This window comes from Mastomys coucha, unplaced genomic scaffold (assembly GCF_008632895.1).
Source record: "Mastomys coucha isolate ucsf_1 unplaced genomic scaffold, UCSF_Mcou_1 pScaffold20, whole genome shotgun sequence".
Classification (NCBI taxonomy): Eukaryota; Metazoa; Chordata; class Mammalia; order Rodentia; family Muridae; genus Mastomys; species Mastomys coucha.
Window position 1 is genome coordinate 121539460 of NW_022196903.1, and position 25538 is coordinate 121564997.

At 40.4% G+C, this 25538-nt stretch overlaps 1 protein-coding gene and 1 non-coding gene across 2 annotated transcripts in view; one reads left to right on the forward strand and one right to left on the reverse strand.

The window, feature by feature from the left end:
• The window catches only part of LOC116099657 (ovostatin homolog), a 51258-nt gene that overhangs the window by 23451 nt on the left and 2269 nt on the right, over positions 1–25538 (reverse strand). Inside the window, exons 4-20 of the mRNA XM_031383576.1 lie at positions 24746–24798; positions 24145–24165; positions 22114–22282; positions 21561–21645; positions 18196–18313; positions 16968–17079; positions 16572–16681; positions 15896–16054; positions 14869–15096; positions 13990–14044; positions 13088–13233; positions 12378–12527; positions 8014–8184; positions 6786–6933; positions 5176–5278; positions 1751–1979; positions 964–1093 (exon numbers count right to left, since the gene is read on the reverse strand). Coding sequence (XP_031239436.1) covers positions 964–1093; positions 1751–1979; positions 5176–5278; positions 6786–6933; positions 8014–8184; positions 12378–12527; positions 13088–13233; positions 13990–14044; positions 14869–15096; positions 15896–16054; positions 16572–16681; positions 16968–17079; positions 18196–18313; positions 21561–21645; positions 22114–22282; positions 24145–24165; positions 24746–24798 — 2187 coding nt within the window. The remainder of the gene's footprint in view (positions 1–963; positions 1094–1750; positions 1980–5175; positions 5279–6785; positions 6934–8013; positions 8185–12377; positions 12528–13087; positions 13234–13989; positions 14045–14868; positions 15097–15895; positions 16055–16571; positions 16682–16967; positions 17080–18195; positions 18314–21560; positions 21646–22113; positions 22283–24144; positions 24166–24745; positions 24799–25538) is intronic.
• Positions 25313–25419, forward strand: LOC116100056. Its single transcript, XR_004122425.1, has one exon. It is a non-coding gene; the product is annotated as a U6 spliceosomal RNA (small nuclear RNA).

A 25538-nucleotide genomic window follows, 5' to 3' on the forward strand; every position in this document is an offset into this window, starting at 1 on the left:
GGGAAACTGGGAATGGAGAAATTTACATGTAAATAAAGAAAATATCTAATAATAATAATAAAAAAGAATCAGGGTAGTTCTAAAGAGACATGGGCTTCACCAGCCACAGAGTACACAGGGAGGGACCATGGCTCCGGTATATATGCAGTGGAGGGCGGACTTGTCTGAAGCAATAGGAGCGGAGGGCCTTGGTCTTGTGGAGGTTTGATGCCCCAGTGTAGGGGCATTCTGGAGCGGTGAAGCAGGAGAGGGTGGGAGGGTGGAAGGGTGGGAGGGTAGGAGGGTGGGAGAGCACCCTCATAGAGGCAAAGGGGAGGGGGGATGGGAGGGCAGAGGTGGGATGGGATGGGAGGTTTGTGGAGGGGTAACTGGCAAGGGGGTATCATTTGAGATATAAATGAGTAAAATGATTATTAATAATAAAAAACCCCAAAAAACCAAAACATGGTCTTCATTTGAGGTATGATGTGTGGAGTTGACAAATTACACAAATTAGTATTCATGCCATGGCTTAATCTTATTCTAATTTTTATGTGAATGAATGGAGTTCTGTTCCACAGAGTATTGATAGGAAGGAGCTATAGGGCTGGGGAGTGGGCTTGGTGTTTAAGAGCACTTGCTGCTCTTGCAGAAGACCTGGGTTTGGTTCCCAGCACTAATGTCATGTAACTCAAAACCATCTATAATTCAGGTTCTCATGGAACACACTCTTCTGGGTTCCCTGGGTGCCTGCATGCACACAGTGACATGCATACATACAGGCACATGCATATGCATAGAAATCAAACAAAGTCTTTTTAAATAAAGAAACTGCATTATAAGAATCTTGAATATAGAGAAATGAATAAAGGAAGTTAAAGATAGGATACCAAAGAAAATTATGTTTTTTTGGGGGGAAAATCTAAGGATAACAGAGATTGATAAAATGTGGTCAATCCATGAAAGATCGGCACAGCTGCTTACCCAGTGTCTTTGGAATAATGGTCCAGACATATGTTTTCTGTGTTCCAGCCTGGAGGACTTCACTGTCAGTGTTACCCTGGGTGTTGATGCTTGCTTCATAATTCTCAGATGCTTCTAACTGGACAGAAATCTAAAAACGGAATAATGGCCACAAAGGTAGCGTTTTAAGTTCCCCCCTGCTTTGATTTAAATTCTACAACTGACTGCACAATGGTCTCTTTGAGGTCTTCAAAGAAGCATCTGGCATTTGTCATCTTAAGAAGAGTCTCTCTACTTTAACTTAGTAAAGTGAAAAGATGCCCAAGGACTCAGTCACAAACTCACAGAATAGTAGGATGAGCATCATCACAAAATCTTACTCTCACTAAATTTTCAAGTCATTGTTGTGACTTAAAAGAATTGTTTCTGGGGATCACAGAGTTCACTCGGCAGTCAAGAGCACTGGCTGCTGTTGCAGGGGACCTGGGTTCAGTTCTCAGCACCCAGATGGCAGCTCGCACCAGCCCATGACTGCAGTGCAAGGGATTTGGTGTCCTTTTCTGACCTCCGTGGGTACCAGAAATGTACATAGTACATGTGCATACACGTAGGTAGAACAATCCTACACAGAAAATAAAATTAAAATTTTAAATAAGTACTTCTAAAGATTGGTTATAGAAAGAAATGACTTCTTTAGAGTATGTATTTTCATTTGTTAATGGAGAAGGTATGGTGATATTTAGTGAAAAGGTCATAAATAATTCAGCTTTGCTGGATTTTTGTTTCCAGATCAAAGGAGGTGGCCTACCTCTACACACGTAGTCAGGTAGTTGAAGACAGTGACAACCACGTCACTCTGTTCACTTCGGACAACAGAAAAGGGCAAAGTAACCTCCGTGAAGAAGGGCTGGGAGATCTGTAGGGACACTTTGGGTGACATGCCAAATCCAGCATTGCCATTGACACAGAAGGCGCTGGCCTCCCACTGGGTGATGGTATCGGGGACAAGGAACGAGACATTTGCTGAGCCTGAGGAACTGAAAAGACAGGCTGTTGGTGACACACATCCTGTGAGTGGGAGCCCGAGATTATGTGGAACACACACAAATAACGTGACTGAAGCTTTGGAAAATGTTTAGGTAAGGCACTAGGTACATATCCCTCATCTGATGTCTGTGGAGTAGAAACTTAGTAGGGCCATATTTCTACGAATACCCCCTTTTAAAAATAAATAAATAAATAAATTGAGGTAGCATATACTACCTGCCTGAAATTTACAGAAGTGAAGGTCTTGGTGCAAAAGTAACACTTTACTGAAACAAATAAGCAAACTAACCATCAAACACATATCAGAATGGACAAACAAACAATGTTTTTTTTCTTAAAAATAAAACAAACAAACAAACAAATATTTCACTACTTTATTGCCCAGGAATAAAAGTTAACAAATCAAAAGAAAAAAAAATAGAGATAGAGACACAAAGGGGAGAAATCTGTTTAAGAAAAAAACTAAGGGAGAGGAAGCTCTACTCCCAGGTGCTCTAACATGCCCAGGATCAGAGATGAGGAGAACACAACATCTGTCCCAACACTGGGAGTAACTGGAACCAGCAGGACCCAGGCACACAGGAACTCTGCCAGCCCAGTGGCTCAGGTTGCTTCCAGTCTGTCTGGGCCAGCCGGTGCCCTGAGCAGACCTTGGGTGCAAACTCTGCAGTCATTCCCAAAACACACAGAGGAAGCTCCACTCCCAGGTGCTCTAACAAGCCCAGGGTCACAGGATCCCTGAATCACAGGATCACAGAGACAGCTTGACTCTGAGGAGTTCTCACACAATCAGCATCACAAGAAGGACAGGCTCAGTCATATTTAGCAAAGGCAGGTAGCAGTAGAGATAACCAGATGGTGCGGGGCAAGTGTAAGAATATAAGCAACACAAACCAAGATTATTTGGCATCATCAGAACCCAATACTCCCACCTTTGCAAGTCCTGGACACACCATCACACTGGAAAAGCAAGATTCAGATATAAAATCACTTCTCATGATGATGATACAGGACTTTAAGAAAGACATAAATAGCACCCTCAAAGAAATACAGGAGAACACAGGTAAAGAGCTAGAAGCCCTTCAAGAGGAAACACAACAATCCCTTAAAGAACTACAGGAAGGGCTAGAGAGATGGCTCAGCTGGTAAGAGCACTGACTGCTCTTCCAAAGGTCCTAAGTTCAAATCTCAGCAACCAGATGCTGGCTCGCAACCACCTGCAATGAGATCTGATGCCCTCTTCTGATGTGTCTGAAGTCAGTTACAGTGTACTCACATATAATAAATTAAAAAAAAAATAAAAAAAGAAAGATATGTTTTTAAAAAAAAAAGAACAACAGGAAAACACAATCAAACAGGTGAGGAAATGAGGAAAACCATCCAGAATCTAAAAATGGAAATAGAAACAATAAAGAAATCAGAAAGAGTGACAACCCTGGAGATACAAAACCTATGAAAGAAATCAGGAATCATATATGCAAGCATCACCAACAGAATACAAGAGATAGAAGAGAGAATCTCAGGGGTAGAACACAATAGAAAACATTGACACAACAGTCAGAGAAAATGCAAAAAGCAAAAAGCTCCTGACCCAAAACATCCAGGAAATCCAGGATGCAATGAGAAGACCAAACCTAAGGATAATAGGTATAGAAGAGAGGTGAAGACTCCCAAGGTAATGGGCCAGTAAATATCTTCAACAAAATTATAGAAGAAAACTTCCCTAACATAAAGAAAGAGATGCCCATGAACATACCAGATGCCTACAGAACTCCAAATAGATTTGACCAGAAAAGAAATTCCTCCTGTCACATAATAATAAAAACACCAAATGTACTAAACAAAGAAAGAATTTTAAAAGCAGTAAGGGAAAAGGGTCAAGTAACATATAAAGGCAGGCCTATCAGAATTACACCAGACTTCTCACCAGAGACTATGAAAGCTAGAAGATCCTGGGCAGATGTCATACAGACCCTACAAGAACACAAATGCCAGCCCAGGCTACTATACCCAGTAAAACTCTCAACTACCTTAGATGGAGAAAACAAGGTATTCCATGACAAAACAAAATTTACACAATATCTTTCCATAAATCCAGCCCTACAAAGGATAATAGATGGAAAACATCAACATAAGGAGCAAAACTACATCCTAGAAGAAGCAAGAAAGTAATCTTTCAACAAACCCACACAAACCTAATTCCAACAAACCCAATTGCAACAAAAACAATAGGAAGTAACAATTACTTTTTCTTAATATCTTAATATCAAAATGAATATTACCAACATATCCTAATAGATTGAAATCCAAAAATATGAGGAATTAGAAATTTGTTGATTGTCATCCAATGGTCTCTCTAATTTGGTAATTGGAGAAATAGGTCCAATATTATACAATCTATATATACTTTCAGCTTGTTTGTTTGTGACACTATCTTGCTGTGTACAACATAATGGTCTTGAGATCTTGCTTCTCCTATCTCAGCCTCTCTATTAGTAATATTTTTTATTTCATGATTTTACACTAAACTATGGTTTTCAGAACAGCTTACATATTTTAAAAGTATTTATATACTCAAAAGAAATGTAGACAATTAAATTGGGAGGTGGTTTGTAAGAGAACAACAAAGAGTAAAACTGAATGCTTTGCTTGACGTTTGTAACTCTTGTATCAAATTACCACAGTAAAAGTCAGGATTTTAAGCTCTACTAAATACAAAACAAACAAAAACACTTTATATATTTATGTTCATTTAAGAAAATATTAGTAGTGATGTATTATTTTGAAATATACAGTTAATACATTTGGAGTTATTTAAAATTTATATTGAGAAAAATGTATGTATTTTCAGTATTGCTGTAGACAAGCATCTACATAAGACTGTTAAATTGATTGTTGTTTTATATCAAACAACTTTTATAATACTCATTTTTATTGTTATAATATTTTATAAATTTTAAAGAATATGACAAAAAAGGTATTATAGTTATTGATGGGGGTCTCTGGGAGGAGTTGGGGTACAAAAGGAAAACAAAAATGTGATTTAATTCTATTTACTTAAAATATGTTTTTAAATGTTAACAAATTCAGATTAATTGAAATCATGTAACTTTTCTCATTGTAATGCAATAAAACTTTAAAAAAAAGAAAGAAAAAAACTAAGGAGAATGGAAAAGTAAAACTCACTTTACACTGATGAGATTCCATATCCATGTCTTGATGAAGTTTGTCCTGACTGTCTCTCTGATGGCCACTTTTGCATGGCTGATGCTGTCTGCAGTGTCATGAACTAGAACAAGAGAGAGAGAAAAACACAAAGAAATGTTCTATGCAGAAAGAGCAAAAGTATGTGCTGTGCTTCCATGCCACATGCCTAGTTAAGCTGTGTGTGTGTGTGTGTGTGTGTGTGTGCACGTGTGCACACGAGTGATGTGTGACCACCTGTGAGGTACAAGTGCTGTGTGTGTGTATGTGTGTGTGTGTGTGTGTGTGTGTGTGCGGGCACGAGTGATTCATGACCACCTGTGAGGTACCAGTGGAGGCCACAGGTTGATTTCAGATGTCTTCCTTACTTGCTTTTCCATCTTCGTTTTTGAGGCAGGGCCTCACTGAATCTGCACCTTGCTGTGTCAGGAAGACTGGCCAGCCAATGATCCCTGGAGAGTACCTGTGGCTGCTCCTGAGCACTAGGGTGACTAGGTGGCATGCCTGGCATTTACATGGGTACTCGGGACCAAAATCAGGTCCTCATGACTGCACAGCAGCACACAGTTTACCCACTGAGCCATCTCTCTGTCCCTTTAGATGAGTTCTTAATTTCTCATAAATTCTAATCTCACCTGAAGTATCACTCTTTTGGCGTTCAAATTTCGATATTTGCTTAAAAGCTACAACAAACAAACAACACATCACCTACAGCCAAGTCTGGATGAATTAAGTGTCCTCACTGACTCTTGTCTGACATGCTGGAACCCGTTAACTCTGCTGACTGTCACTATTTTTTTTTAAAGATTTATTTATTTACTTATTATATGTAAGTACACTGTAGCTGTCTTCAGATGCACTAGAAGAGGTCATCATTATGGATGGTTGTGAGCCACCATGTGGTTGCTGGGATTTGAACTCAGGACCTCTGGAAGAGCAGTCAGTGCTCTTAACCGTTGAGCTATCTCTCCAGCCCCGACTGTCACTATTTCTGCTTACATTTTTTAATGTCATTAATACTAGTAATTCTCCAGAACACATTTCTTTTTAGGAATGGCCTATAGGCTACATACAATGCACTTAGTTAGTGTTTCTACACCAAAATAGCAACTATTGAGCTGGGCATGGTGACATATGCTTTCAGACCCCAGTATCTGAGAGATGGAGTTAGGATAATCAGACGTTCAAGGTCATCCTTTAATACATAAAAAATTTGAAGCCAGCCTGAGCTACATGCATCACACCATGTCAAGTTGCTGCCTGTTTTATCCTTGTTAGTTGTCTTCACATCTATTTTGAGGCCAGCCTGAGCTTTGGGGTAAGACCCTGTCTTAAGAAACAAAAACTGAAAAAAACAAAACAAAACAAAACAAACCTGGGCTTCCTTTTATATTAGGAGCCAATTATTCTTTATCACCAAAAGTATTTCCAACCCCATCTCGTTGAACTGCAGGAATTCTAGTTCTTGCTTCAAATCATCCCAAATCATCTATAAGCCTTTGTTTTGCATTTTTTTTTTTTTTTATCTTACAAACACTCAATCAAAAAATCCTATTGAACACCACTCCAACAGGAAGTTCTAGATTACCCACAGGCAGAAGAAGGTGGCGCGCCACCACCATACATCATTATCCGTTCATTTGGGTGATTCGACGTCCTCAGCAAGGGATGGTTTTCCTGGGATGAACACACTTCCAGTTTCCGGTAACGGAGATTTGTAAAAATTTTCAGACCCATGTTCTTTTAGAGAAAGACACAAAAAAATTGTACATTGCTTTCTTGAGAGAATTATGAGAGGTCTACCATCATAAAAACCAGACAACAAATATGCACGTTTTCTGTGTAGCCAGGATTCATGATCACAGAAATTAAGTCTCCAGTAATCGCTACTTCTATTATTATTGTTGTTGTTGTTGTTGTTATTTTAAAGATTTATTTATTTATTTTATGTGTGTGAGTACACTGTAGCTGTACAGATGGTTGTGAGCCTTCATGTGGTTGCTGGGAACTAAATTTTTAGGACCTCTGCTTGTTCCGGTCAACCCCTCTCGCTCTGGTCAACCCTGCTCACTCAGTCCCTGCTTGCTCCAGCCCAAAGATTTATTTACTATTATATGTAAGTACACTGTAGCTGACTTCAGACAAAGCAGAAGAGGGTGTCAGATCTCATTACAGATGGTTGTGAGCCACCATGTGGTTTCTGGGATTTGAACTCAGGACCTTTGGTAGAGCAGTCAGTGCTCTTATCTGCTGAGCCATCTTGCCAGCCCTTCTATTATTATTAATGTGCTAATATTTCCATTTTTTCCATTTATGCTTAAGGGAATACAAGGAGTCAGCACCCTTGCTGCCTTAATTAACAGCAAACTTGCATGCTCACGTGCACATGCATGTCTATACGGTGCTCATGTGTTAACAGCAGCCCTGAGACTTGAACTAAAGCCTGTCTAGTTCAGTGTCCTCGTCTTCATCCACAGTGACTCTGATCATAAAGACCCTTGCGCGGCTTCTGAGCACATGTAGCTGGCAGCCTCCCTTTGTGTGGAATACAGACTGTGAGTTACCTTCTTGTTTAAACTATTGACACATAAGATATAGTGCAAGAAGTTGGATACCATCTTATCAGGGTCCCATGATTCTAGCCATACAACTTCTTTTTAGCAAAAAGAAAAAAAAAAGCCAACAGGATTAACATCTCTTTTTTTTAAAAAGAGTGCTCTGTCAGCACGGTATTGAAAGAATCTATAATGTGAGAGAGACAGGGTCAGGACCACTAAGGCTACAAGAGGAAATGTTTTACAGACTCATCTATGATCTTACCCTGATGAGATTAGAGAGGTCTCCATCCCAAACATTGCTTGTAGGTGTATAATACAGTCCATTGTGGAACAAGTCCTTCTGAGGAATGCATGGCTCTGCTTGCTCATCATCCAAGTTGAGACCATTATAGAAATAACCATAGTGATAGATATATGGTAGCATGTTGTACACCTAGGACGTGAAGACATGGTGCTTGGTGACTTGAAGCACTCCTTGCAGAACTATGAGACTGGAAAAGTTCGTGTCATAATCATTTACTACTGAGTCAACTTTCCAAAAACTCAAATGAGGAGGCCAATATTGTTTTATGTAGTCAATGTTATTTGCAAACTTTTCTGGCTGATAGTGTAGGTTTGGGGATAGCAAATAAGAAAGGTCATGGAGAACGCTTAGTTGCTCCATAGCCTAGCACACAGATAACTGTCTGAAGTGATAGTAGTAGAGTTTCTAGACCTGGAGGATGACGTCAGCTGCCTGAAACTAAGTATTAATGAATTAAAGCCTTCTAGATAAACTATCACCTCAAGCAATGGACAAGCAGCCGAAGTACTTCATATATTCATAGGAAACTAAGTTCTTATGATGTCCAGTACTAAATGCAATGGATGTGCTCCAATCAAAAAAGCGAGCAAGGCGTGAGATGAACAACTTATACTTTTAGAATTAAAAGGGACAATGATTATTCCTGTAATGTTTCAGTCATTGGTAGAATTATGGGCACCATGTTCTGGAAGGCTGCAAGAAAAGTTGAGACTATGTAAAACTGAAGGAAAGCTTAGGAAACTTACATGAGTGGAAAGAGAAGGACATAAAGGGATTGGAAAAAAAACAAACAAACCAAATTCATTCCATGTAAAAGCACTCCAACAACTCATGTCAAAATAGGAACCATCTTCCCTGGACACATTAGCTCCCAGTAAGAGGGAAGGGCTTGAAATGAAGGGGTAGCTTCCATTTGCTCAAATGCATTACTGGTGTGGGTGGGGGTTATCAGGTGGGGGAAATAGTGATGCCAATAGAGGCGATCACCAACCCTTGGAGATGGTGCTTAAGTGGGGGAAGGATGGAGCGGGATAAAACAGAGGACACGCTTTAGTTACTGAAGCACCTCAGTCCAAATAATGAACTAACGAGAGAAAACACTGATCAGATATTTTGGAATAAAGAGGATATCCACAAACTGACATGCAAGGTATTTAAAAAAACCATGAATCAGAAATTCAACAAAGTACTAACCAAGGAAGAAATGGGCAAAACCAAGGAAGAAATAATTGAGAGTGAACTCAGAAGACGAACACTTCAGAAATAAACTCTAAAGGCTAAAGGCCCCAAGAGAAAAAAATGATAGACAGAAATCAGCCATTGTTTGTTGAGGCAGGGGATCATGGCTTTGAACTCCTGACTTCCCTGTGTCTGCCTCCCAAGCCAAAAGATTGCAGATGTGCATCATCATGCCCAGCACCCCCAACTTCTAAAAGAGAAATAGAAAACAAAAGAGAAAAAAAGAAAGAATCGAAGCAGGTCACAGGCAAACTTGAGAGTTTGAGCGCATGTGAAATGAGCTAACACATGAATGAAAAGTTTTAGAAAGGGAAGAAGTCAAAAAGCTTGGTTTTTAAGTTATAATGCAGACCAAGCTTTGGATTTCCTCCACACAATAAGTCCTAAGAGATATCTTACTAAAATTTTTAGTTTAAATATAAAGGAGGGAAAAAAATTCCTCCAAGGCCTCCATACAAGAAGGTCAAATAACCTACCAGAGAGAATAAGTTAGTCTGACAGCATAATTCCTTAAAAAAAAAAAAAGTTAACAGTGAGTTTCAGGGGAGCAGGGTTTTCAAGAAACCTAAAGAAAAATATAAGCCCTAAATTTAATAGTCACATAATCTGTCTTCCATTCTTCTTTATTTTTAAAAGGTTTTGTTTGTTATTAGCTCTGTTTTTTGGCTTTTTTTGAAGCAGGCCTCATGCAGCTGAGGTTGGCCCTCAACCCCTGATCCTCTTGCCTGTACCCCCCAAGTGCTGGCTTCACAGGTGTTCACCCAGCTTCTGCGTGGAGGCTTTAGAAAAACGATTCTGAGTATGAAGATGTGATGGAGTTCTTGTGCCCTTCTGAGGAAGCTAGCAGAGAATATACTTTATGTAGCTGAAAGATGACCTGGAAACAGGGATACCTCAGGAGTAACAGAGAAGCATAGCTGTAAGTAAGATGTGCTCTCCCAAGGAAGGAAGGATCAACTTTAAGGTGAGAGAAAGGGAACAGTTAAGACTATTGACTGTGGAGCTGGTCACTGGCGAGGGTCACTAGCTAAGGTCTCTGGCTATTCGAACAACTGGCTGGGTTTCAAGGTTACACAAGAAAATTGATGCAATACTATTATTGAGAAAGTCACTACAATAAAATTTCAAAGCTGTGTGTGTTGACTTTAATTTCAGCACTCAGAGGCAGAGGCAGGTTAGGAGCATTCCAGAGAACCTGGGTTCGATTTCCAGCATGCATAGACATATATGCAGACAAGATGTTTATACACATAAAATAATAAAATATTTTATCTTAATCTCTTAAGATATGTAGCAGAGCTACATTCCAGCATCAATAGAGATAATAGTTAAATGAGCTAACTTTTATAAAACAAGCACAGGAAGTGGGTAAGAGACTGTTATTGGCAGGTCACTAGGAGTTCATGTTCCTCTCTCTACTAAGGCCAGAACAAGGCAAGGGAGCTACTGTCCTCATAGTGGAATTCTGCACTGGAATCAGGCAAGCAGAATACAGAGGCATGGAATGAAAAGGAAGGAAGCAAGTGGGGGAAGGAGGAAAAAAGGAAGGAAGAGAGGGAGGGAGGGGTAGAGGGAAGGTGGGAGGAGGAAGGAAGGAGGAGGGAGGGAGGGAGGGAAGAGGGGAAAGAGACAGGGAGGGAGGGTGAGAAAAAGAAAACTTTCTATTTGATGGCAACACTGTAATACACAGAAACAGAGACCAATGAGAAATATAATTCAATTATCCAAGTAATTTAGCAGGTTAGAAAATTGTAAATTATTGTGCAAAACAGCTGCCAGGTTCATAAATAACAATCGAATAAATAGTGGAAGAAAACCTTGTTTACAACAGCAACAGAGTCATTATGACACACTTGTGAACAAATAAAACGTTTACATAAGAAAACTGTTTAAAGTGTAATTTAGAAGTAACGGGCACACCTTTAATCCCAGCACTTGGGAGGCAGAGGCAGGCAGATTTCTGAGTTCGAGGCCAGCCTGGTCTACAGAGTGAGTTCCAGGACAGCCAGAGCTATACAGAGAAACCCTGTCTTGAAAAAACAAAAACAAAAACAGAAGTAACAGAAAAATTATACTTGGAAAAAATTTTAAAAGCCATTTTACAATTCTGAATTGGAATATTCCCCCACTGAAGTTAATTTGTAAATCCCATGTAACCACAGTAAAAATACCAGTTAGCTTTCCATCCTGGAGCTAGAGAAGTTAGAAGTAAGTTGGATATTGAGAATCAACTAGAAGAGCAAGGGGTGCCCTGGAGTTGAGATGCGTGGAGTTACCCGATCAAAAATTAATCTGTATCATTAAAACTGTGAGCCTGACATAGGAAAAGAAAACCAATGGAATGTAAAACAGATAAATAAACAGAATAAATAGAAATGCAGTCTGGGATAAGGGCAATGTCTCATGTCACCCAAGCAGAGATAACATGTCAACTGGATATATTTTATTTTTTTTTTAAAAAAGATGAACTAGATAGGTATCTCATACTCAAGGAAAGAGGGCTCCCTGAAAAATAAAATCACCTTTCAAGGCTGGTACAAAGAAAGTAAAGTCAGGCCTGGATCATCCTGGGACAGGATATTAGTTAGTGTTTAGAAAATAGCCTGGCGGTGGTGGCTCACACCTTTAATCCCAGCACTTGGGAGGCAGAGGCAGGAGGATTTCTGAGTTCGAGGCCAGCCTGGTCTACAGAGTGAGTTCCAGGACAGCAAAGGCTACACAGAGAAACCCTGTCTCGAAAAAAACCACCAAAGAATAAGAATAAGAATAAGAATAAGAATTGGGCATTGTCAAAGAATGTAGAGATCAACTTAAAAAAACAATGCTCTCACTACGATTTTAAAATATCACATTGTTTTAGAGTTTTTAACCTGTTATAATTATGTATAGAGTTCTGTATTGCTGTGAATGCCAGATGGAAAATGTACATAGTTAATAACTCATGCTAATAACTGAGAAAGGAGCACAGAAGCAAAGAATTGATACTTTCAACATGTCCCAAATCCCAAGTAAAAGCATCCTAGGGAGGTCAGGGCTTGCCGCCACACCACAGCCTGGGGACACCGGGGAACAATGCTGCTTACGCTCTCAGGTGTCATTTCTTGTCCGTGGTTCAGTAAAAGGGCACTTTTGTCCACTGCTTTCAGGGCACAGAAGGAGTCAGGGGATGCTTGGAGATGAAGACTGGTGTTAGAGCCAGGCAGGTCCTTGTCCCTAGAGAACTTTATGCTAACCTGAAGTGGAGGAAGGGAAGTAGTGAGGGTACAGATAATCACACGGGGAAGAAAACTTGAATGAATCCTGTCCTTCCCAAACAAATCCCCACCGATTTCTGTACGTACACTTTCCTGCCCATTCTCAGTTCCCTGTGGGAATATCTTTCAGTCTCTCCAACTCCCCCAGCTTGCCATGACCAGACCTCAGCAAGATAATGCTTTGTGACTCTCATTCTTTGGTAATTTAACTGTAAGATTACTGTGTAAGGACCATGGGGGGGGGGGCGCAGACAGAGACAGGGCTGGAGAGATGGCCCAGTGGGTGAGATGCTGCTAACACTCTCAACCTATCAAGGTTGACAGCTTGAAGTCTATCCAACCAGAATGGTGGCAGGAGAGAATGGAGTCCTGCAAACTGTCCCATCAATCTTGATGCACTCACATCATGGGCATGCATGCATGCATGTGCGCATGCGCACAGACATATGCACCAAATAAGTAAATTCATGTAAGAACGAAGCTTTAGAAGGAGGTTGCAGGAAGCAAAACGCCCACCCTGCTGATAAGGGAAACATCACCTTGTTTTTAAAGCACTTCTCGATCGGGAGCTTGACACTATCCGCAACGATTTCCCCACTAGGGTGGAGGGTGTAGACAAGCAGGTCAGCTTCTGGCGCCAGATCAGCATTGATGCTGATTGGGAAAGAGAAGTTCCCATTCCAGGCTGAGGAAAGAGGCAGATCACAGACGACACCGTGCTGGCGCCCACGTGTCTCTCTGCGTTTGTTTAGATGAAGGGGAATGGCATATGGATAGAGAAATGACCTGAGCCTTGCTCAGATATAAAAAGGGGACTTATACACAGATGAAGAGCCTACAGTAGGAGTGCCGTAGACATCACTTTTCTACAGTGTACACGATTAACTGACTAATGGGTGTAGCCAAGTCGTGTCAACTTGACACAAACTAGAGTCAGCTGGGAAGAGGAAACCTCAATGAGGAAACCGCCTCTGTCTGATTGGCCCGTGGGCCTTTTCTTGACTAATGATGGATGTGGAGGGCCTAGCCTGCGGGTTGTGCCACTCCTGGACAGGAGGACTTAGGTCACGCAAGAAAGCAGGCTGAGCAAGCCATCGAGAGCAAGCCGGTTAAGAGTGCTCCTCCATGGTTTCTGGTCCAGTTCCTGCCTCCAGGTCCCTGCCTTGAATTCCTGCTCCGACTTCCCTCCATGACAGACCTGAAGTTTAAGATGAAGTAAATCCTGAAGTTGCTTTTGGCTAGGGTTTAATCAGAGCAATAGAAAGCAAACTAGGGTAGTGATAGGAAGGCAGCAATAGCCATTTTCAAACTATTCGGTGTTACCTCAGGTCATGCTATCTCCTGCCCTCCAACTGCACATGGTAATAAGTGCTCACCCTAAAGTGTAGAAAGTATGGAGATAAGGTATGTATTCCAAAGCAAGTGCACTGTATCCACCCACCTTGAACTCTGATTTCCATCTGTTCGTTGAGGAAGATGCTTCCTCTCACCATCACCTGTGCCAGACAGAGAAGACACAGTGTGAGTATTGAACGCACATCCGATCATGTCCTCATGTGCTAATCTAGTGCCCATTCTGTCCTGTACAAGGTAGCTCCACAAACGAATATTAAAAGGGAACGTCACACATGTTGGGCCAGAACAAGGAAGAAACTCAAAGTTCTGTGAAGCCATCTAATGCATGTGAGAGGTGGCCACTTCACCTGCCTGTTGTCTACCCATTTGCCTCTGGTCCGTGCTGTGAAATGGAATGTCCATAAGGCCGACTAGATGACTCACTGTTCATGGAACTTTAACAGTGCCTCGGGCCTACTACCTTTTCCAGTGTGGTGAGTCTAACTGATTCCACTAATGTTTCCAGTTAGGAATATACAGCTGAGAAGACCAGAGCTTAGAGCACCTGAACGTGTTCAAGGTGAACGCACGTGTTTGTGGACCAGGAGAGAGTGGAGGGATGGAAGTAGGAGTGGCTTAATTTCCAAGTCTGTTTCCACTCTCCCGGAAAAACAGAGGTGAGAGGGGATGAGAACAGATTCCTTTTCTGCTTATCCTTTTGAGCTTTCCATGTTACTTAACCCGTCACACAGGGTCATAAACATTCGCTGTGAAGTATGATGGAATGATTGAAGAAGCCAAGTGTCTCAGTCTTAGGGAACTCAGATTACCTGGGATCGTTTTTGCAAGCAGAACTCGTTTATGGAGCCAAGAGTTATTCAACGGCAAAGTGGGTAGGTGGAGCTCACTCAGATTGACAAGGTGACAGATGACACCTCCTAAGCTGTGCTATGCTGATGAGACAGAGCCACCAGCTGAAACTTACCAAATAGAAGAAGGTCACATCTGAGGCCTCCTTGTAGGCCTCGGGGTTTAAGGAGTAAAGTACTGAGACCATCTTTTCTTGATCACATGGAAGCTGCTTTGGCTCGAGAACGATCTTCATGAAGCTGCTGGTCTGGGAGTAAAAGCGTGAGACTGAGAAGTAGGCGTCCAAATACTCAGGGGACAACCAGCTGGAACGATGACAGCTTCGAGGTCGGACATAGACGGCCTGGCAGGGCAGAAGCAAAGGAAAGGCTTTAGAACAATGGGCATCTCCAAGACAGGGAGTGCTACTGGGCACAAGGCTTGTCATCTCACCCAACAAGGAAGGAAGCTAGCTCACAGCTGTTAGTGCGGAGGCTGGTGACATGGCTCTCCATGTGAGGGCACTTGCCACCAAGCTGTGCCACCCAAGTTTTATTCTCAGGACCATTGTGGTGGGAAGGAGAGAACTGATTCCTATAAAGTTTCTGTGACTGTCCGACTGGACTAACAGTGAATTGTTCTGTTTTTTTACTTTGCGTGTGTGTCTGGGGTGTGTGTGAGGGGAACGATTGGCTAAGCATCCCAGTGTGACCTGCAACTCAAGATCCTCCTGTCTCAGCGTCTTAAGGGCTAGAATTACGGGCACGCTTTGGATTTTCACTTTTAATCACAGTCAGAGAATTAGATTTAAGTTCTGCATCTTCCACCTGCAGGCAAGCCATGACAAATTGTTTAACTGCAAACTTCTGCGGAAGGCTCCAAAAAGAAATCTCACGGCATCTCCCTGTCTATGCACAGGGTGATGTGAGGGAGAAGGCCAGATTTTCTTACGTGCCACTTCTACTTCCACAGGAGACATACTGGTCACAATAGTCGCTGTGTGTAGCGTCTCGCCTTCTGAACTCTGCTCTCACTGAGTACTGAATGGGCAAGCGAGCCACAGAAAAGAGGCTACTGTCTAAGAGCCTTCCGTGCTCCAAGTCCCTAGCATTGGGGCCTCTGTGGGATCATTGACAGTCTATGGCAGCCCTTGGATGTCTTACTTTCAAGCTGATCTGTGCACCGAATATTTCTGAAGTGTTAATGGAAAATAGAGCTTCCCCGTTCTCATTGGTGGTGTAATTTCCTACAGGTTTGCCGTCAAGCTCCAGTTGCAAAAGCTTGTTCACCAGGGGTGTGTTATTGGGACCAGAAAATTTAAGCTGTGGAGAAGCAGAAGTGTTAATATTCTTAGGACATGAAACTTCGTATTTCTGCAAGGAATTTTTCATCCATGATAGTGATCATAACATAAATTTCAGTGAATAGAAATATCCATTCTACTAATTGTGCATGTGTTTGCACATAAAGCAGAAGCTGCTGCTTTTATACACTGGTTTCTTTTAGCCCTAGGATTTCCCAAGCATATCAGACATAGTAGTATTAAAAATGGGGCTGGAGAGGTGGCTCAGCGGTTAAGAGCACTGCCTGCTCTTCCAGAGGTCCTGAGTTCAATTCCCAGCAACCACATGGTGCCTCACAACCATCTGTAATGGGTTCTGATGCCCTCTTCTGGTGTCTGAAGACAGTCACAGTCTTTTAACATATATAAAAATAAATTAATTAATTTAAAAATGGATTATAAACCTACAATAAAAGTGTCTGGAAAATTTCAAGGGATAATCTGTGAACAGAGAAAAAACCTGAAGAAGTTCCTTTAAAAGTAAGAGGCAAACCTACAGTTCCAAAATAAGTGATCCCTCTCCTGTAGAAAGAATCCATGTTCTCAAAGCTCACAGTGCCAAGCACTGAAGTAATAAACACTGCCTGTGTTTTACTCATCTGCACACCTGTAAGAAACGATGAAACATAGCATCAGGAAGAAATTAATCAGCTGGACAGACCCCCCAAGGGCGGGCCATGCATCCTAGTGGTATCTTAAGGATATGTGAGGGTGTGGATTCAATCCCTCCACTCCCCACAAAAGCCACCTTGAGAGATGCTGCATTTTACCATCGTGAGGGACGATTATTTCACAATTAACAGTTGATGTTGCTAACTTCACATTTTTTTTCCCTCAGTGGTTGGTAGGAAGTGACCTGTCCGTACCTGTTACCTGTACCTGTTAATCGTTACCTGTTCCAAGTTCTGTAACCATTACGTTAACATTCAACATCATGAACAACCCAGAGCGGTACAACTGGAAGACTTTTGTGTTGACAATGTGAGAAGCACAGCCATCTTTCAGCTGAGAAATAAACAGAGACAGAATGAAAAAGTTAGGGACCCAAGAGTCTTATGGAACTTTAGCACGGGTACCTTCTACCCCTGTGTACCAAGGTCTCCCTCGCTGACATGGACAGAGAAAGAGTTAAAGCAGGGGACCAGCTGCGAGTACGTCAAAAGAAGGGGTTCCCCTGGAGTAACATAGGCATGAAATAGTTAAAGGATGAGAATAAAGCTAATGACATCCTGAGAATAAGAGATTAACCCCCTGGAGAAACACTAACAACAGATGAACCAACACTCATTAGATGAAGCATGTCCGTGGTAGCAGCTGTTAATGTCTACATTTGAAATAGGGGAAAATGTACATTTTTACTACTTACAGCAGTAACTAGAAACCTGTAGATTTAGTTATATTTTAAAATAATAGGTACTTACTTCAAATGTTAAACTTACAACAGTAACTAGAAAACTGTAGATTTAGTTATATTTTAAAATAATAATACTACAAATGTTAAGCTTACAGCAGTAACTAGAAACCTGTAAATTTAGTTATGTTTTAAATTAATAGGTACTGACTTCAAATGTTAAATATTGGAAGGATACACTCCTTCATTTAATCCTCAAAGCTGTCACTTGCTCTAGGCCATCATGTAGGCATATACATGCACATGAATTTTTAAAAGCTCTTAAAAAAAGAATTAAAAAGATAAAATTAAAACCAGTGACTTACAGACATGCAGAAAAACTACTCATGAAGATAAAGCCCAGCAGAATAGGTGAGGCTTTCCTAACTGGGATTCAGAATGAAGGAGACCAGAAGTCTGGAACGAGGGACATAGAACATTCTGGGTTGCAGTGTTCCTGAATGAACTGCCTGAGGAAGGATTCTCCAAAGAAAGACTGTGGAGACCACAGATAGTACAGTTAGGGAAGCCGAGGAGCAACTTTGCAGGTCTAAAACCTGCAGGCAAAGGCATCCGGAAACAGAGGAATTATGTTAAACACTGCATTATCTTCATGCTTCTCACCCCTATTAGCCTAAAGTGCTATAAATCCTTTTAATAAGTGGCACTAAATCCCTATAAGGAGGTCCCGCGCCCCCCACTCTGGAGAAGCCTGTGGTCCGCGTCCGCACCTGCACAGTGAACTGCTCACAGATTTCATTCTCATCGCTCTCACAATACCTCGGGGAGTAGAGCTCTCTGCACACTTTTATCTGGGCTTTTCCCTGCACAGGCTGGCCATAGGTGTACCTGGTGGGCAAAGCAGCATTGTGATCACAAATGGGCAACATCATGGTGACACTTCCGGACCTCACTAGAAATCATACAGGAAGCCTTGAAACAGGTGTCTCTGCCTGACTGCCTCTAGGGCTATTTCTCCGATAGAATTCGGGTGAAATTAGACATTTAATTTATGAAGAGGATCTGGTTGGTTTAAGAAACACAAATAAATAAACAGTTTCATTCGATTTTAGATGATCTAATATATCAGTAGAGAAAAACTTAATGAGCAAAAATTTAAAAATATGTCTAATTTGTTACAAGTATTGGAAAATGAGCTGTTTTTATTAGTAAATGCATATGAACATAGGAAAAACTTGATGATTCTGGATATTGAAGTCTTTCCAGATCAGTATTTTAAACATTATTCTTATTTTACCACCATCTAACATACAAATGTATTAGACCTGTTAGCACCAAGAGTGTATGACCGAGCCGTTGCTGCATTAACAGCTTATTTCCTGCTAAAGCACAATACATTTTTTTCTTAAAGCTCAAAGGCAAAACCAGGTATTATGTTTTTTGCTTGTTTGTCTTTATAATTTGAGGATTATTTTGACTTTTATAAAATTAACAACACATGTAAAATTTGTGTAAAATAAAGCTGAGTGTTTTAAGCTTGCAGATGACAATGCCCTTTCAATAACTGCCCAGCTCTGGTGTTGGTCATATGTTTAATACAACATTTAACTCATTTTTTCCTCTAGTAATTTTGGTTACTGAGAAGAAGTAAGTCACTTCTCCACATTGTGTTTCGGGGAAGTGAAGGTCAAAGTCAGATCCACTTCCACCACGTTTGCTCCACCCATCCTGCTAATGTGCTCTGTGCTTGTGAGATTTCAACCCCCCAGCCTACACCACCACCATCTGTGAGTTTGATGAAACAGAGGCTGGACCAATGCTGGGTAACAGTGTCATTCCCAATGGCTATTCTTCTGCCTTTCATTTATTAACTAGTATCCTTTGCAGGTTAGCATACAACTTTGGAGTGTGTAGGTTACTGTCTTTGTTTGGGACAGAATGTCATTTTCATTGTTGTGATTTGAGTGACTTTTAGTAGATGATAAGATTATTATTATTATTATTATTATTACTACTACTACTACTACTACTACTACTATCATTATTTACTTGTGGGTCAATATTCTTTCTTCACTCTTAAAAGCCTGTTCATTCCTGAGATTGCTGACATAATCTGGCTTTCCAGGTTCCAAACTAAATTCATGGGCAAAATGAAAGTGTGGGCAGTTGAAGTAGCATCTTTCACCTCAGTGGTTGGCACTGACAGACACAGACTAGATCAGAACTACTGACATTACATATTTATGTATAAGTGCTCTGTCTGCATGTACACCTGAATACCAGAAGGCGGGCATCAGATCCCATTATGGATGGTCAAGAGCTACCATGTAGGTGCTGGGAATTGAACTATGGAGAACAGCCAGCACTCTTATCCGCTGAGCCGTCTTTCCATCCAGGACACCAACTGGAGACATTCATCCCTCTAGCACATATATTAAGGAGGTTTTTGAGAAGTCAGAATAGAAAATTATCATCCCAAATAATATTAAGAAGCCGCCAATTCTGTGTTAGCATCTGGTCTTCATGTGTTCTCAGGATTCCTAAGAAAAGAGAGTGGGCCCTCTAGTGTTTGGTTGCATTTGTTTGTTTGTTTGTTTATTTAATTTTTTTAGCATTTAACTGGGCAGATGAATAAATTGTGGGTATTAATGATAATGTAAGTGTTTGGTTTGTAGAAGGGTTTTCTGATGAAACCAGTTTAGGATCTTGGAATTCTTCAACTTTACATTATTTATCCCAGCATTTTTTAGCACAGATTATCTATGACCTCACATATATTAAACACATTCAGCTGCTTTGCACTGAAACTCTGGTCCTTCTCTGAGAGAGACAGACTGGTTCCAAGATTCTCTGAGGAGATCATGAAGAACCCCCCTCTCTCGTCACATGTTTCCCAGGTAACCCTTTACAGACTGCAGCTTCGATATGTTAAAGAATATCCAAAGGTTAGTGTTTTTATGTTATCCGTTAAAGCATCCAAGAACTCTCACCAAAGGACGGCGCCTAACTGCCAGGTGTAACTCTCCACTCACCAGAAGACCCGCAAGCCTGATGCTATCCCAGTACTCACGGCTGACAGTTCTCTATAAAACTGAGATGATAACAGCTCCTATCTCATGACATTTTGGGAATAATTTTTGTAGCTGTCACCTACTAACTATTATCTGTTTTAAATTATTGTTACACATTTTAGGAACGATATCACAAAAAGGTTAAATAAAGGGCATCAGAAATAATTTCCCAAATAGAATATAAATGTTATTAAGATGAGATAAGATGTTTTTATGTTACTGGACTGAGATAAATTCAAAGTAAATTATAAACTTCCTTATTTCCATGAAAATTTGATAGCTCATTTTCTTTTCTTTTTTCTTTTTTAAAATGAGAACACTCAATGATGGTAAAAATTCAGCCGGGCGGTGGTGGCACACGCCTTTAATCCCAGCACTTGGGAGGCAGAGGCAGGGGGATTTCTGAGTTCGAGGCCAGCCTGATCTACAGAATGAGTTCCAGGACATCCAGGGCTACACAGAGAAACCCTGTCTTGAAAAAAAAAATTAATGAAGCCAGTCCTTTCGTAACAGGATCTGGAGTTAGGGGAACACCATGGCATTTAGAAGACTAAAAGAATACTATATATTTTGACTTGCTACTTCCCTTTAGGGAAATGTTTTGTAAGTAAATAATTCAGTTCTAAATCAGGATATTATACAGTTTTATAGGAGACATCTACTACAAATGTACTAACTACTAGAAACACAATGTAATAGACTACATGTTATATAGTAGAACAATAAGTAAAATCACTATTTTCCTATAAAGATATTCTTACAAGGTAAGGAATTGGAATAGATAGGCAAAAAAATATGAAGATGTGTGTTTTTAAATATTGGAGAGAATGGGTAGAAAAGAATAAATATAATCAGAGAAAAACTTTTCACAAAACATGAGGAGGATATCAGCTATGATGTGTTAGCAATTGGTAGAATGCACCGGAGTTTCATTTCTATGTTTTTCTTTATAGTCTTCAAACATTTAAAATTTCTACAATAATTTTAATATAACAATATAAATAAAGTTTTATGGTTAAGCTTAAGGTGATTTACTCTGTGGGGATAAATGACTAAATACTTACTTTGCACATGCAACCATTTGAAATTGATTGTCCGCAATAGTTATTGTCTCTGGCGCAGTGAGCTCAACTTCAAATTTGGGCAATACTGAAAACAAAAAACACACTTCAGCTGACAAAGCTGGAGAGCAAAATGCTACAGCAACTATAGCAAACTTTCCATGCAAGCTGTTTTCCTCCAAGAGGCCCCACCCAGCCAGTACCCTGGGGTCTGTGAAGGTGCCTCCCTGAAGGCCAGTTTATTCTGTTTCTTTTGTTGTTGCTGGTGGTGGTGGTTGGCTAATTATTTATTTATTTAGCCTAAAAAAATCACCCACTGTTATGTTTTAATCTCTTAGATCCTTTCTAGGAGAGTACCTGAATTTCAGAAAGTGAGAAATATTTCTTAGTTGAGGGGTGGGGTGGGCCCAGAATGAGATAGAGAGGACCCAGGGTGGAACAGAAGAGCAGACAGCAGAGGCCCAACCTGAGCTCAGTTCCTGCGCCTGTGTCTAAAACGTTGTGTTCTGTTGCTTTGAACTTGTGTGTAGGAGAAGCAGAAACAGTAGTTGGTTACCTTCTCGATTAACGGTGAAATGGTCCACCACCGTCATTCCTGATTGTTTTTTTATGACGATTGTGTAATCCCCCAATATTGGTTCCGGCGTCAGTTGGAACGAGAGCTGGGTAATGTTTCTGAAAGTGGTCACGTTTATCCACTGAAAAATCACATTGCTTTGGGGATCCTTGAAACAGTGAATGAAGAAGGACAGTCAGAGGTTGTGTGTGAAAACCCCCCTTTCCTTTTGATTCTGGTGTTCTCTGTAGTTACTGGGAAGAAAGAGTAAACGAACTACTCTATTGCTTGACTAATGACCTCAGACACTGAAACAATGGAACTGCTGCAACATATTCATGTTCAACCAATATTTTTTCTTAAAACTAATATTCATGTGAAAAATAATTTATAACTGATGTCTTTGGTTTTTTTCTTTCCAGAGTGGAGTAGTATAATCAAAGAATTAAAAAATTTCAACATAATGAGTCCAGACTAGTGTCAAAGCAGAGTGGACTCATACCAGTGAGTATATAAGAGAACACTCATTCTAACAAGCATTTAAAATGATTGTCGCAGTGGGGCTGGAGAGATGGCTCAGTGGTTAAGAGCACTTGTTGCTCTTCTGGAATACCTAGGCTCTATTCCCTGCACCATCATGGTGGCTCACAATCTTATGTAACTCCAGTTCGAAGGGATCTGATCCTGTCTTCTGGACTCTGCACTGCATGCATATGGTGCAAATATATACATTCAGGCAAAACGCCCATGCACCCATGTGTGATGTAATTAAATTAACACATTATTTAATTAATTAAAAATGATTGTCACAGATTTCCACTTGGTCCCTTTCTATGTTGGTCATGGATTATGCAGTTGCACCTAAGTGGAATTTCTGTGATTTTAAAAAGCAGGCACAGCTGTCAGAATGCAACCTTCATTTGCTTTCAGCCCGTTGCCACACATACAAACTCACTTCAATAAACATTTCACACTTTTCAACTCTGATTAAAGAGAATATGTTTAAAAGATTTGATTCAAAAGATTATTGTTTAATAGATTATGTCAAGAAACAAAATTGTTACTACCATTTCCAAAGTTTTAGTGATTTGTTTTCATCTCCTATAATGTTTAGAAAACTGTAAATATCCTGGACCTCTGTTCTGTTAGGCCGCCCATGAGACCCCATACTGGCTTAGGTGCGAGTGGATGTCACAGAGCAGAATAAATTCTTCCAAAAAGAGCGAGACTTTACACGCACTGAGGCTAAAACACCCCACTCGGCAACGCCGGTGCTGTTCAGAATGCCCACACAAACACGTTGTGACTTGTGAATGGTGAACTTTTGTCTAAGCTGGTGTTAAGCTTTGTGTTTCTTTCAGTAAAATACAGTGTTACCTGGGTCAGATGTGAAAGCAAACGATTGGGGAATGTAGAGAATGGGAGACTGCTAACCTGAAATTCATGTCACTTTAAGCATGAGCTGTTTGTTACTCAAATTAAAAGCTTAAAGCACCCGCGTAGTAGACAGGACAATAGGAAGTTTATGAGTACCTTGTGTTTGCCCATATAACCGTGAATTATGAGCCTAGATCCTATACCCCTAGAATTAGCTAGTCATGGTAGCCCACACTGCATACAGAGACAAAACTACAGATGCAGAGATCTGTTGTTATTTACAAGTAAGCTATAAATACAACCAATTAAATGATGAGTATAAGATATCTAATTTAAAAATTAACAAAATATGTTTGATTTGATATAGAACGGTATGATTTGCAATTATAACACACAGTGGGAAAAACCAATAAGTCTCTGGTTTCTGCTTCTCAGCACATCATTCTTAGGAATTCATGGACAAGAAATCAGGGTTCCTACGTATCTTCAGGTTTTCAAAATTACATATTAATCATTCTTCTAAGCATCTTTAGTTGCAGATTTCTTCTCTGTTTTAATCATCTTAATTTTCAGTTTTATAAAACTGAAAATTGGAAGCACCCCATTCCTGATCTGAATATTATTTTAACTGGATAGGGAAAGTAGACGTCTTACCTGAATGGTGATCAAGGGATACTGAAAGAAAAAAAAAAAAAAAGCAGATTGATACTTTAGTGAGACATTCTTTTGCCAAATAGTATCAGTTCCAAGATCTTCTTTTTAATCAATTCTTTTAGCTAGTGTATAAAACAGTTGTATTTGTGATGATACTTTCATACATATTGTATCATGATCTGGTTCTCTTCACATTACCCTCTCCTGTCCACCCACCTCTCCTTTTGCTTTCCTCTGTGTGTCTGTGTGTGTGTGTTTGTGTAAAATCCTGAATATGAAAGAAAATGTGGTGTTTATTTTTGAGTTTGGCTAATTTGACGACGACCTCTAGTTCCATTCACTTTTCTGCAACTGACATATTTTCATTCATAGTCAAATAGAAATGCACAGGCCTATACACCACACTTGCCTTACTCATCTATCTGCCCATGGACATCTAGGCTGGCTCCACACCTTGGCTATTGTGAATACTACAGGAATAAGCATGGGTGTGCAGGCATCTGAAGGATGCTGACTTACATCCCTGGAAGGTGCTCCGTTCAGCAGTGGATTTGATGAATAGATTTCAATCTCATTGTACCTTTAGAAGTTATGAACTCACCAAGTCATCAACAGGCTGAAGCCAGGTGTTCAGTGTCACAATGCGGAAGTGAACTAAGGAAAAGGGAATACGGCTGTAAAGTGGTTTTCTTGTGATCCCTACCTTATGGCAATGATTGCTTTAAGATGTATACATAAGTAATTGCTTGCCCATTACAGAATATCACACCCTTTTCCCCCTAGCTCCGATTTGACCCTTTCAGGTTAGGAGTCCATTAGGGAAAATCTCTTTTTGTACTTATTATCTCTATGTTAATGACTCTTGTTGTCCCCAGTGCTGACACCAGCTGCCATTAGAAGCTTTTACCCTATCAGACATAAGACTGAGATATCTTGGAACAGAATTAGTGACAGACTTATTATCCATAGAAGCATAAGTATAAGATATTAACGGGAATGGATACGTATAATTTTCCTTGAAAATGATGCTAGCAAAATTAAGGTATTTTTTTTTTAACAGAACTACAAAAGATGTTGGGTCTTTAAAATGTACAATTTATTCTAATATTTTAGTAAGAGCAGAAAAGGGAATATCGGGAAGTGAAAATCTCTAAGAATTATCTTTTGCGTGCTCGCTTCGGCAGCACATATACTAAAATTGGAATGATACAGAGAAGATTAGCATGGCCTCTGCGCAAGGATGACACGCAAATTCGTGAAGCGTTCCATATTTTAAAAAAAAATAAAAATAAAAAAGAATTATCTTTTGCGCCAGGGGGTGGTGGCACACACCTTTAATCCAGCACTTGGGAGGCAGAGGCAGGCGGATTTCTGAGTTTGAGGCCAGCCTGGTC